The 13482-nt window shown below is 59.0% G+C and overlaps 3 protein-coding genes across 3 annotated transcripts in view; 1 reads left to right on the top strand and 2 right to left on the bottom strand.

The window, feature by feature from the left end:
- Nucleotides 1-56: 56 nt before the first annotated feature.
- Nucleotides 57-2630, bottom strand: PTSG_08878 (uncharacterized protein). The gene is made up of 5 exons (XM_004990207.1): nucleotides 2430-2630; nucleotides 1823-1963; nucleotides 1146-1499; nucleotides 903-965; nucleotides 57-638 (listed from the first exon to the last, which is right to left on the bottom strand). The coding sequence occupies exons 1-5, from the start codon at nucleotides 2454-2456 to the stop codon at nucleotides 189-191; spliced, it is 1035 nt and encodes a 344-aa protein (XP_004990264.1). The 5' UTR covers nucleotides 2457-2630; the 3' UTR covers nucleotides 57-188.
- Nucleotides 2631-2803: 173 nt separating this feature from the next.
- PTSG_08877 (uncharacterized protein) lies at nucleotides 2804-11510 on the top strand (the record flags this gene model as incomplete). The annotated part of the gene is made up of 2 exons (XM_004990206.1): nucleotides 2804-4268; nucleotides 4611-11510. Exons 1-2 carry the CDS (start codon nucleotides 3975-3977, stop codon nucleotides 11508-11510), a joined length of 7194 nt encoding a protein of 2397 aa, XP_004990263.1. The 5' UTR covers nucleotides 2804-3974.
- Nucleotides 11511-12537: 1027 nt separating this feature from the next.
- Nucleotides 12538-13482, bottom strand: part of PTSG_08876 (uncharacterized protein) — a 1999-nt gene continuing 1054 nt past the window's right edge. The window contains exons 4-5 of the mRNA XM_004990205.1: nucleotides 13368-13482; nucleotides 12538-13022 (exon numbers count right to left, since the gene is read on the bottom strand). The exon at nucleotides 13368-13482 is cut by the window's right edge and continues 79 nt beyond it. Coding sequence (XP_004990262.1) covers nucleotides 12822-13022; nucleotides 13368-13482 — 316 coding nt within the window. The 3' untranslated portion in view covers nucleotides 12538-12821. The remainder of the gene's footprint in view (nucleotides 13023-13367) is intronic.

Raw genomic sequence — 13482 nt, 5'->3', positions numbered from 1 at the left:
CAACAGACGTGTTACATTACATTCACTGGCACACACCACACTCATTTGTTGATTCATTCATTCATGTCATTTACTTCAACTTTCACCCTGACATATCTCACCATCGCGCACATGCACGTGTGCCACGGTCCCTGCACCACAGATCATTCCCATCTCAATGTCATCCACTCGTGTCGGCAGTCATGAGCTCAATAGTGCTTCTTCTCTCCCTCCTCTTCTTCCCCCTCCTCCCCCTGCTGCTGCTGCTGTTGTTGTTGCAGTTGTTGTTGTGATACTCTTGCTGTCACAGCCCCTGCGTCATGCGGCCCTTCCACTCCAACTCGCTGCCGCTGCTGTTGCAGTTCCTCCTCCTCCTCCTCCTCCTCCTCCTCCTCCTCCTCCTCCTCCTCCTCCTCCTCCTCCTCCTCCTGCTGCTGCTGCCGAACTCCCTCCTCCTCCTCCTCTTTCCTCGTTTCCTCTTCCCACGTTTCCTCTTCTCTCCCCTCTGCTTCTCGTTCTTCTTCTGCTGGTGCTGGTGGCCCCTGCTCTGCCCCGCCCTGTGCCGCCACGTGTGCCATGAGCGCCTGGTACACGTAGTCGCTCACCGTCTTCTCGGCCACCTCCAGCCGCGTCTCAAGCGCAGCACTCCGCTCCATCTCCTGTAGTGGAGGGTGTGTGTGTGTGTGTGTGTGTGTGTGTGTGTGTGTGTGTGTGTGTGTGTGTGTGTGTGTGTGTGTGTGCGTGCGAATGAAGGATTGGGTAAAAGAGTGAGTGGGTGAAGGAGTGAGTGGGTAAAAGAGTGAGTGAGTGAAGGAGTGTATCAGCAAAACTGTAAATGCTTGCACAAACGCACTCGGAGACACACACACACACATGTGCAAGCACATCGGCAACAGGCAGAGCAGCAGTTGTAGTTGCCGTACGTCTTCGAGTGCGGACGAGAGCTCAACAACCGTTGCTTGGAGTGATTCAATCAAGTCAAGCGCCTAACCCAACCATGAAAGCGCACGTGCGAAAGGTGCACAAAGTGAGCTCGCCAGCACCGCAGGAGATCAATCGACACAACCACAACTCATGCAAACAAACAACGCACACACGCACACAATATACACAAGCAAGCAGGTACACAAGCAAGCAAACACACACGGACACATGCAAACACACACCGTCTCCCAGTCGGACTTGACGTGTGTCAGTTCTGCAATGACATCCTGGGCGGCTTGTTGCTCTGCTTCGCTCGCTTTGTGCGCTTCATCCGTCACGAGCGCTTGCCCTTCCACACTCCGGGGAGAGTGGAGCAACTTGGGCGTCTTTGTGTCTGTCTCCGCATGCGCATGCCTCCTCTGCTGTGGCTGTTGATGGTGCACTGAGGAGGAGGAAAAGGAGGAGGCTGATGCCGTGTCTACTGGTGGTCGCGTGTGCTCTGCGACCCCCTGTGCAAGGTGTTCCGTGTGCGGTGCGACGCTCTTAGCAGCGCCACTGGCGTGTCCCTGATCGCGTTTCTCACCATGTCGAAGCGTCTAGTCGACACAATTGAACGGTGCGTGAAGATGGAAGGGGTGTGTGAGCCCACGAAACATAAAAACACATTCACAAACACAAACAACAATCACAAACACAAAAGCACAAACACAAACAACAACACAAACACAACAACAACCACAACCACAACAACAACAACAACAACAACAACACAAACAACAACACAAACACAACAACAACCACAACCACAACAACAACAACAACAACAACAACATCAACAACAACAACAACAACAACACCGCAAAGGAAGCACTCAGGTGACCCACAGGTCAACGCGCCCCTCATGTACACATGCACGCACCTGTCGAGGGACGTTCATCTGGTTGGAGATGGATTGTAGTGTTGTGCCTGCTCCCTTTGATTTGGGCTGGCGGGTTGATGTTGATGCCGGTTTCTCTTGCAGTTCTTGATCCTGCCAGCATTGAAACCACTGCTTGGCAGCCTGTACAATCGACACAACAGTACAGCGTTACACGTTGCTGTGGTCGAAAGGAGTGTGTGTGTGTGTGTGCGAGCGAGGGAGGTAGAGAGACACACAGAGAGAAGGAAGAGCAAGAGAGAGAGAGAGAAGGAAAGGAAGGAAGAGCAAGAGAGAGAGAGAGAGAGAGAGGCAGACATGCACACGCACACACGCACACACACGCACGCACACACGCACACACACGCACGCACACACGCACACATGCACACACACACACACACGCACGCACGCACACACGCACACACACGCACGCACACACGCACACATGCACACACACGCACACACACGCACACACACACGCACACACACACGCACACACACACGCACACACGCACGCTCACACATTGTCACCACAGATGAACAAACACGTATCGACACATGCAAACAGGCATGCGGAAAGTACGTGTCAATGCACACAACAGCACACCTGCAATCGCTGCTTTGTGGGATCCATTTGGCCCCTGTTGATGCCAAGCCGCTCCGCGCTCACAGCACTCGCACACGCTCACACTCGCACTCGCACAGGTTCTCGCACAGGTTCTCACAGCTCGCGGTCTCGCACAAGCACTCACAGCTCGTCACCGCACAGCTTTTTGAACACAGCCCGCCAGATCTCGTCAACGGTGTCCTACGAAACTAGAACTAGGACAACCCACCACCTTTCCCTAACTTCAGGGACTGGGCGACTGATCCGCCTTGTTCTGCTTGTGCGCCGCTCTTTTTTTGCTGTTCCTTCCGTTTTTCTCTGCTCCCCTCCTGAAAACCCTTTGCCTGGCTGGTTTGCTTCACTTTCCTGTGTTTGTTGGTGGTTTGTGTCGTCGTCGCTGCACGCCTCCTCCTGCTCCTTTCCTTGCTCGGTTTGCCGTTCCCGCGTGAGTTGTGTGCGCGCGGGGGTTGAACGACCCTCCTCGAGCCAACGCACGGTGTGCACCCTCCCACCTCCTCCACTCCCCGACTCTCCTAGACTCTGCCCTCTTCTTCTCCCTCCCCACCACAATCCCCTTCTCTGCACTCCAGATCACGTCTGTTTCCTCACCTCTGGTTGTGTGCGTGTGCGTGTCTGGCGCACCTTTGTGCGCGTGCGTGTGAACGCCATCAACCTGCATCGACACAAACAAGCGACGATCCTCGTTTGTGTTTCCGGCCGGCTGATCTCATCCCTTTCAGCACCCCCACCACCAGCCCACCACTACCGACAACAACAACCGACACCACACCGACACAGCGGTTCGCTTTCTGGCCCCTGTGGTCGCCCACCTTCCTTTTCGACCTTGCTTGTGTCTCTTCTTCTTCTTTGTGCGTTTCTCCGCTTGACCCCTTTTCCCGGTCTTCTTGTTCGTTTCTCCAATCCCTGCCGTCGCCCAACACCAAGCTTGTATCTTCCACTCGAGAACAGCGAGGAACACCACCCTTTGGCTGCTCGCTTGCGTGCTTTGTGTGCGTGCGTGCATGCAAACGGTTGTTGATTGATTGCTCGTCATCATCTGCTTCTGCTTGGGGTGCTCTTTCTTCGACCAAGCAGTGCCCATAACCGTTGTTTCTCGTCTCGTTTTCGCGTTCCTTGGCGTTTGTCGAGTGAAGACAGACACCAACGCCCGTGGCTCACGAAGTCGTGAAGGCCTGGGTTTTAGATCAAGCGCCTCATTGTGTTCGGTTTGGTTGCTGTCCGCTCGTGTCGAGCGTGTATCGGCGTCTCTCGAGTGCAGTTGTTGACGTTGTCATTCTCGTGTCGAGCACTTTGTGTATCCTTCACACCCGTTTGTCGATAGCGGCTCTTGTAATCATACCCCACCTCACCACTTCGCCCCTTTCTCGTCGTCCATAGCTTGCCCTGTGAAGCATTTTCCATTTGGTCGACTGTCGGTCCATTCACAAACCACCGTCCTCGCCTGAGCGTCGCCTTTCCGTTTCATATTTGACCCGGCCTTTTTCTTTCTTTGCCTCCACATCGCCAACGGCCATAACCAGCACAATGACCACAACCACAACCACCCCAACAACACCAGCATCCGCGGTCACCTCTTCACCGGCCAGGATATCGCTCGATGCGACCCAGCGCCAAAAGTTGCGGCAGCTTCTCTCCGCCCCCATCCTTGTCACCTCGGACACGATCCTCCACCATTTTCTCCCGCCCATTCAAGTTGTTCCCGCGCCCTTCATCGCCGGTGTCTACCAAGCACTCACACAGGCGGGCATCGGGCTCGAAGACGTGAGATTAGAAGGCTCCGGTGCCACCCATTGCGTCGCCAATGATCCCGTCGCATACGTACGTTTATCCATTAGAGTCTGTCCGTGTGCACATGTGTGTGCATGTGTGTGCATGTGCATGTGTACTTGTGTCTGTCCGTGTGCACATGTGTGTGCATGTGTAAATATGTGTGCTTGTGTACCTGCATATGACCTGTATATGTGTATGCGGGTATGTATCTGTCTGCATGTGTTCGTGTGAGTGTGTGTATGCAGGTGTGCGTATGTTTGATGTCCCGTGTAAGCTTGATGTGCTCTGCAAGCATGCATGCAGGCACATGCACGCATGTCCAGTTTCCTCACACTCTTCTCGCTGCTTGAACCATTGCACCACCATTCCCCCTTCCCTCCTTCCCCTCAGAACGACCTTGATGTTGTGTTTCATCTCGAGTCGCGGGATTATGCCAAGCTGATGCAGGTGCGCGAGATCCTCATGGCGTTCATGCTAGAAGTCGTCTTGGCCACACAGCCCGACGCCTCGGTGGACCAGCAGCGCGTGCGCCTCTACTTCACCAACATTTTCCTCACCCAGCTGCACATGCTGAGCGAGGGCGACACGCCATTTGCGCTCTTCACCCTCCCCGCCGTCACTGGCCACCCGTGCCTCGACCTCAAGTTTGTGCAAGGCCGCACCAACACGTACGAGTTCTCCGTCAACAGCTTCCAGCTCATCATCCCCATGTCCACCCGGATGGCGAGCATTGCAGACAGCGCCGAGGATGCCAGCGAGGCCATGGTCAGCGCTGCCACGTTCATCTCTGGAGAAGACGCCCAGGGCACACCCAGCGACGAAAACGGGCGTGGTGGAGCTGACAGGAGACAGGACCACCGCAGCCGCGGCGACAACAGCGCGGGCAGCGATGATGTGAGCGGTGCGAGCGAGCACGACAGCGAGGGCGGCCACGACCCCGATGCCACAATCCTTGCGCCGCAGAGCACGGACGACCAATCCGCAGGTGACGAGACAGAGACGGAGACAGAGCTCCTTCAGCGCGACATGTTTGGGTCGCTTCGGGACGCCCCTGAGAGCCCCCGCACTGCGCCAGATGCCGGCAGTGACACGGAGACAGAGGCGGAGGCTGTTCCTGCAAACAAGCCCGCGCCCACACAAACCAAGCGCAAGAAGAAGCAACAGCAACAACAACAACAACAGCAGCAGCAGCAGCAGCAGCAGCAACAACAACAACAACAACAAGAACAAGATGGTGATGAGACCGTTACCAGAATACGGAAGAAGAGAAAAGGCAAGAAGCACCGCAAGCAGAAGAAGCAACAGGCTCAGCGGCAAGCAGAGGAGCCAGACAACGTTAGCGCGGTTGCTGATGGCGCTGGTGGTGATGTGAGCGGTATTGAGGCGGACGTCGAAGATGACACACATGACCACGAGCCTCTCGACAACAGAATACACCAACAACAACAACAACAACAACAACAACAACAACAACAACAACAACAACAACAACAACAACAACAACAGCAGCAGCAGCAGCAGCAGCAGCATGAGGCAAGGCATGCGACGTTATCAAAACAACAGGACAAGCCTCAGAACACTGAGCAAGCAAACCCGCAGCAGTCGCTGCGCCGAAGACGATCGGCCCCGCCGCGCACAACCAACGACACCCGCCGTGTGGACGGCGATGCCGAGGTGGTGCTGCAAGCCAGAGTTCAGGACGGCTCGGACCAGCTCCCAAGGCCCACTGCTCCACAAGAGACGTTCTCCACAGAGGCCGTGACGGAAGCGTCGTTGGCCGCCAAGGTTCCCCTGCGCTCGGGCGCGCGGCCGCGCGCCTCGTCGTCCAGCGACACCACCCCGACCCGTGTGGACGTCAACGTCAGCGTGGACGTTGTTGTGGGCGGTGGCGGCCGCCGCCGTCGCAGCGCGAGCCAGCAGCGCGAGCCGTCCTCTGGTCAGGCCGGCCGCTGGCGTGGCGCCATTCCGGGCAGCGATGCGTTTGTGAGTGACACGGAGACTGCGGAGGACCTCGCCATGGAGCGCAGCGGTCGCGCTGGCACCCGCGGCGGCGGCCGCGGCGTCGACAGCGATACAGGTGACGACCACGACCTCTCCACCCAGCAGCAGCAGCCCCAGCAGCGCTACCTACAACAACAGCACTATTACCACCAGCAGCAGCAGCACCACAACCATGCACAGTTTGATGGCATGGGCGTGGGCGTGGGCGTGGGCGATGTCAGCGGCGACGTGAACAAGCGGTCCTCATCGTCCACCCGGTTTGTGCCAACGCCTGAGACGCAACAGGAACGCATGCTGCACACGCAACCACGGCTGGCATACTCGCAGCCACAGTCGCCGCACCACGGCGCGGGCCACCCGCACCAGTCGCAGCACATGGCGAACCATTACCACCAGCAACGGTCAGCCCACATGTACGGCGGCGGCCAGAACCCGGGCGCCCAGTCAGCCAGCGGGCCCAGCAGAAGCACCGGTAATGCGACTGGTGGAAGCAGAAGCGGCGGCAGTGGCGGCGGCGGCGGCCTATTGCCCGTGGGTGGCAACATGAGCATGGGCCGCGGTGGTGGCGGCGGAGGCGCAGGCGGCGGCATGATGATGGTGATACCGTTTGCCCAGATCCCCAACATTGACCGCGTCGGGGCGCCCATGGTTGACCTGGACGCTAAGGTGATCGAGTGCGAGAGCACGTATGGTGACGTGCGGGCGGCCATTGAGCACGCAAACAAGCGCATCATCTCCGTGCCCAGCATTGGCGTTGTGTCGAAGAAGCGGGGCGGGTGCCTGCTGCGGTATGCGCTGCTGCGCTGCAGCGGCTACACGCTGGACAGCCACCTACCGCCGCTTGAGCTGGAGAATGTCATGGTGGCGACGTTTTGTGCCGAGTACGAGGACATCACCAAGCAGTCGGCCTCCATGTCGCTGCAGCGGCGCCTGAACCGGTACATGGTGTCGCACATGCCGCCGCACCGGCCCAGCAGCTTTGAGAACCAGATGGGGTTCCTCACCGAGCTTGAGCGCCTCTTCATGCAGTGGTCCGACACCAACAAGCTGCTGCTGAGCCAGGAGGAGCTGGTGGACACTGTGACCGGCATGATCCAACACTACCAGGACAACATGCAGCGCATGTTCCAGAACCATGCGTACGCCATGATGATGCACCAGTACAACCTTGCGCTTGCAAGCAGCGGCATGGGCGCCCGCCAAGGCATGGGCTACCCCGGGCTCGCCATGTCGTCGCAGCAGAACTTCTTTGGCGCACCTGTTCCACCGCCCATGGCAGGCGCGTACGGCCGCTACGGCGTGTCCCCGCACGCGCGCACCATGAGCCCAGACGTCGGGTCCGCCGGCCGCAGCACCAGCGTCGGCAGCACCGCCTCCTCTTCTCGGCGCCGTCACCACAGCAGCAGCAGCAACAACAGTAGCCACAACCACAACCACAACCACAGCAGCGGCAAAACTGGCGGCCACACAGGAGGCGGGCGTGGGCATCGGCACAACAGTGGCGGCTATCACCACCAGGGCTACCAGACGCACGGCCAGCACTTGTACCACGGGCAGCAGCAGCAGCAGCACGGACAGCAGCATCCGCACCAGCACCAAGACAGCAGTGAGCGAGGAGATGCACGGCGCAACGGGCAGCATGTTCGCGCAAGGAGTCACAGCCACACCAATGTGCACGCGCTTGCCTCGGCGGCGTCGGCTTCGCTGGCAGACCACCCGGGCAGAGCCGTGCCCGGAGAGGGCCGAAGCGCCTCAGTGACAAACATGGCGGTGTCCTCTTCATCGCACCACCTTCACCACCATCAGTCCCAGCAGCCGCAGCACCCCCAACATCACCGCCAGAAGCCCCAGCTGCAAGCTTCAGGCTCCGTCACCAGCGCTGGAATCACCACTCGCAGTGATCGCAGCGGCAGTCAGCGAGGTATGGGCAGCGGCCCAGACGGCGCCAATGCGGGGCCGACGGCGGTATCTGGCGGAGGCGGACGCGATCGCAACGCCAGGCGAGGCTCGAAGCAGTCGTCATCAACGCCGTCTCTCTCTGTCCCGCCATCGATGTCGGGCACGTCGCCAGGCCCACGCCACCAGTCGCCCATGTTCCGCGACGACATGCAAGGGTTTTTCATGGGCGGGCGCCAGTTTCACTCCCATTCGCGCCAGCACTTCTCGCAGCAGCAGCAGCATGCTGCCTTTCAACATGCGCTGTACCTGCAGCAGCAGCAGCAGCAGCAGCAGCAGCAGCAGCCCCGCCACGCCGTTGTTGGCGCTCAGCGAGGCGGCTACCAGGGTCAAGGCAGCGGTGCCGGCAGTGGGCGTATCGGCTACGAGCGCCGAACGTCTGAGCCAATAATGGCTCCTCAGGCGGGCATGGTGCTGGCAAACGGGTACCCTGCTGTGGCGACACCTGCGTTGCCGACTGCGCCCGTTGCCGGCGCGCCCGCCCCGCTGCTGGGCCACGTGCCGCCTGGCATGGTGGTACCCTCCGTGCAGGGCTCACCCCCACGGAGCGCAGGCAATGCCAGTGGTAGCGTGAGAGGAAACAGCGCCTCTGCCCAGCAGCAGCAGCATGGTCGGCACTCTGCGTCGTCCTCCCTGAGCCGTCAAGAACAGCCCGGTGGTCACCACCACCATCAGCAGCAGGCGCCACAGGGCAGCAGCCAACAGCGCAGCCACAGCCACCACTCTAAAGGTGGACGCCGCAACAGGCGAAGCCCAACCGTGCGCGCCCGTGCCAGGTCACAGTCCCCAGAGGCCTCCACGCGCAACAGCGGCAGGCACACAGAAGGTATGCGAGCTGGCCTGTTGCAGCACCCGTCTGAGACAAAAGCCCATGCGCAACAGCAACAGGTGCCACCACAGCCAAAGCCACCACAGCAGGCGCAGGCGCAGTCGCAGTCGTCCACGCAGAAGCAGGCGCAACCACAACCGCAACCGCAATCGTATGCGCAGCGGCTTGCCAGTGGGGCTCGTCGCGACCAGGCGCCCTCAGCATCTGCTGCCTCCGCCTCCAAGAAGCAGCAACAGCAAGGGCCCAGCAAGGGCAAGCAGGGCGCGGCACACCCTGGCGCTACTGGCAACGGGAACACCAAACGGTCGTCTGGACAACAACAGCAGCAGCAACAACAACAACAACAACAGCAGCAGCAGCAGCAGCAGCAGCAGAGCGCTCGCGCTCATGGCAGCAACCATGTCGACACTGGCAACAACGACGGCGCTGGTCAGCGACGTGGCAAGAAAGGCCGCGGGAAGAAAGGCAACAAGAACAGCAAGAACATGCGAAGCAGCAGCGTGTCGTCGCTGACCATTCCCTCGTCTATGGCGCCAAGTTCCAGTGCGCCGGCCACGCCGACCGTGACGATGCCGCCGTCCCCGGCACGAGACACAGGCGCCACCCAGCCCAAGACGCAGCTGCCCAAGGGCGCCCCGACATACAGCAGCAAGGTGGCGCAGGCAAATGCCATGCAGCAAAAAGCAGCGCGTGCCAGCAGCAAGAGCCCTCCCGGGGGCGCCAACACCTCGGCAACGATGCGGCCCATCAACTACGCCAAAGCAGCCACGGGCGGCTCGAGCGCCCAGCAGTCGAAACAATCCCAGCAACGCAAGCAGCAGCAGCAGCACAGAGCGCAGACGCCGCAGGAGCAGTCGGGCAAGCAGAAGCAGAAGCAGTCCCATCGTCGCCAGCAGTCGGCTTCGTCGCCCGGAAGTGCAAAGCTCACCTCGAACTGGCGCAGCAGTGCCGGTGCTCCTGCACAGTCTCAGTCGCAGTCGCAGCAGCCCAGCCGCGGCAAACAGCAACACAAGCAGCAGCAGCCGCAACACCAACCGCACAGGCGGCCACGGTCTGCGGAGGATGGGCGCAGCATGTCTGCGTGCGATGAGCTGCTACCGCCACCGCCGCCACCGGCGTCGTCGTCGTCCACAATAGCCTCTGCGTCATCGTCTGGGCTGTCTGGGCGCGTGCATCTGGTGTCGTCGCCGTCGTCTGTGTCATCTTCAACGTGCTCTTCAGCGCGGGATTCGCCACTGCGCAAGCAACGCCAGCAGCAGCAGCAGCAGCAAGCGCGCGAGGCGACTGCGATGGGCAACAGCAGCAGCACCGCCAGCACCATGGCGAGCGGCAACACCTGCAGCCGTGGCGGCCGAAAGCGGCAGTCCAGCAACAACTCCAACAGCTCCCTTGACAGCAACAGCAGCGTTCGCGGTAGCGGGCATGACGCCCACGCTGCTGATGAGGACGAGCACGACGACCACGCCACATACGCTGCCACCCCGCCCGTGCTGTCGTCCTCCTGCCCCGTCGACGCCGCCATGCCCGCCGTGACCATCCCCTCGTACAACTCGCCCGCGCCGTCCGTGGCGTCGAGCGGGCCGGACAACGAGTGCTTGTCCAACTGCGCGTCTGGCGAGATGTTCACGGTGACGTCCCTGCTGCCGACGCCGCCAGCTGCTGGGTCCCACTACCACGCGAGCCAGCCTGTGGCCGACCAAAACCACAACCACCACCCACGCCACTCGCAGGCGTACGTGCAACAGCCCGCGCCGCCAACGGCTTTTCCCTTTCCCGCTCAATCTCCCCCACGCAACTTGGACAATGCGAATGGCAGTGGTCACAAGGGCGACAGCGGGGGCAGTCACAACAAGCAGCAGAGCAAGCAGCACAAGCAGCAGCAGAAAACGAAGAAGCAACACCAGCAGCAGCAGCAACAACAACAACAACAACAACAACAACAACAACAACAACAACAACAACAACAACAACAACAACAACAACAACAACAACAACAACAACAACAACAACAACAAAACAAGCAGCAGCGAACCAAGGTGCGAAAGGATGGTGCTTGTACCAGCAGTGTGATTGTGACGCACCAAGGGGTGACGCCGCCGCTGAGCTCGAGCAGCAACCAGTCATCGCCCTCGCGCAACAGCGAAGGGGAAGTGTCCACCCCAACCGCAACGGGTTCGGACAAGAAGAAGAAGAAGATGCTCAGGCGGTCCTCGTCGCCGGTGCCAACGGGCGTGCCGGCCAGCCCAACCGAGATTCTCAACACCAGCACGGGCCATTTTTCCAGCGTCACACTCCCGCCTCCCCAATACCAGCAGCAGCAACAACAACAGCAGCACCGCCAACAGCAGCAGCACCAGCACCACCAGCAGTTGCAGCGAGGTGGTGAGAGTGCGGATGGGGTGTCGGGTGTTGAATCACCAACCAGCAAGCAGCCGGTGAGACGCGTTGCTGTCCCGGTCGCTCCCGATCCAGCACTAAATGACAGGACCAACATGATCAACTGATGTTGATTGATGTCAGAACGCTTCATTCAAGGCGTTGGTTGGCTCCACCCTCTCATCCTCTGCGCTTCTGTGTTCTATCTATGTGCTGTATGTCAACTTGCTCTCTTGCTCTGTTACCGCTGTTCCTAACTGATTGCGTTTCTTTTGTTGCACGGCATCTGCGCCCTGGCTGGAACACCGCAGCCTTGGCTGATATGCTGTGTGCCGTGTGACGTGTGCGGTGTGTTGGCTGCACGTGCGTGCACGCACCTCGCCGCATGTCATTCGCGCGCGCGCGTTGCTCGCAAACGGTCGCGGTGTGATGTGATGCGACTTGATACCTGGTGTTTTGTTGTTTTAATCTCCTGTTTAAGCGCCCTCTCCTCCCTTTCCCTTGGCGATTCTGCCCCAAAGACACTCTGGCGTCAGTGTCATTGTCGCGTCACACATGCGTGCGAATGTGTAGTACGGTTTTGCACCTCCCTACCATGCTGTTGCGGTGCAGCCGATGTGCTTGAACATGCTACGGCACATGCCGTGTGTTGTTCTTGAAGTCTCTGTTCTCGTGTCTCTGCATGTGTCGACGCCGGTGGCGTCTAGCTTGCTTGCAGCTTTGGCCCAACCTGGTTTTGTCTATTCATCATGGTTTGTTCTGGATGTGTCCATAATGGGTTTGATTCGTGTGTGCTGCTTCCTCCTGGTGTGAGTTTGGGTTTGGATTTGGTTTGGTTTGGCGTGGTCACGTTGTGCGTGCGTGTTGCGTGGTCGCAGCCATAACTCGCAAGCGCATGTGGCGGCCTCACACGCGTCGACGCCTTGCTGTGATGCTCGCCTGCCTCGCCTTCCTCCCTGCCCACCTATTTGTCTTGGTTTTCGGCGTTGTTGTTGTTGCTTGTCTTCATTCCTTTTCTTGTCTGTTTTACATCTATTCCTCGACTAGGTTGATTGATGGTTGTGGCTGGTTGGCTGGCTGTTGGCTGCCGCGTGTGCGTTGATCAACTGACCAAGCAGCCACCTCCCCAGCAAGCACCACGCACAGAAACAAACAGTTGTCTCTTTATTCGTTCCCTCAATTAAAAAGCTCTCAACAGGTTGTATGTGTGTGTGTGTGTGTGTGTGTGTGTGTGTGTGTGTGTGTGTGTGTGTGTGTGTGTGTGTGTGCGGAAAGAGTAACACGGGAAGAATGGATCGCGGAGTGGGCGCACATCAACCCTTGGGGGTCTAACAACACGAGCACGTGCACGAGCGCAGACGTGTTGTGCATGTGACGGAAACGCATGATGCAAACAGAGACAAAACAAGAAAAAGACTGTGAACATTGATGGGGCTCAGTTAGTGGCACGTGGCACGGCCATGAACGAGGTCGAGAACGCTGGCAGTGCAGTGCTTGCAAGCAAAGAGTGGGTTGCACTGGCAAAAGGCACGCTGTCCCGCGGCATGCAGGCACGTCCCGTCGTGGCAGTCTGCATCGGTCTTGCAGCTGCCTCCACCACTGGGAAACGTGCAGTTGAGGCCATATAGGAAGTCGTTCAGCTTACAAGCGAACACGCACACACAGAAACAAGGGCGAGCCAGTGAGATAAAGGGCAAATGGGAGGAAGGAAAGGCGGCATATTTGGTGAGGGATGGGACATCTAACAGTCGGACAGCAAAATCAAGTCTGGCTCACGCAACATACATGTGGGTTCAGGCCATGAGAGCACAATCACGCAAACAAGCAACACACACACACACACACACACACACACACACACACACACACACACACACACACACACACACACACACACACACACACACACACACGCACACACACACACACGCACACACACACACACACACATACACACATACACACATACACACACATACACACACCATGAGGCGGCAGTCCCCGCAGAGGTAGCCATCCGGGCAAACACAGTGCTGGTCAAGGCACAGGCCACCCATGCCGCCACAGTCCTCGTCTGCCTTGCACTTGCTGCCTCCGTGT

The sequence above is a fragment of the Salpingoeca rosetta genome (genome assembly GCF_000188695.1).
Source record: "Salpingoeca rosetta unplaced genomic scaffold supercont1.25, whole genome shotgun sequence".
In the NCBI taxonomy this organism is placed as follows: Eukaryota; class Choanoflagellata; order Craspedida; family Salpingoecidae; genus Salpingoeca; species Salpingoeca rosetta.
This window is presented reverse-complemented; position numbering and strand designations above follow the sequence as displayed.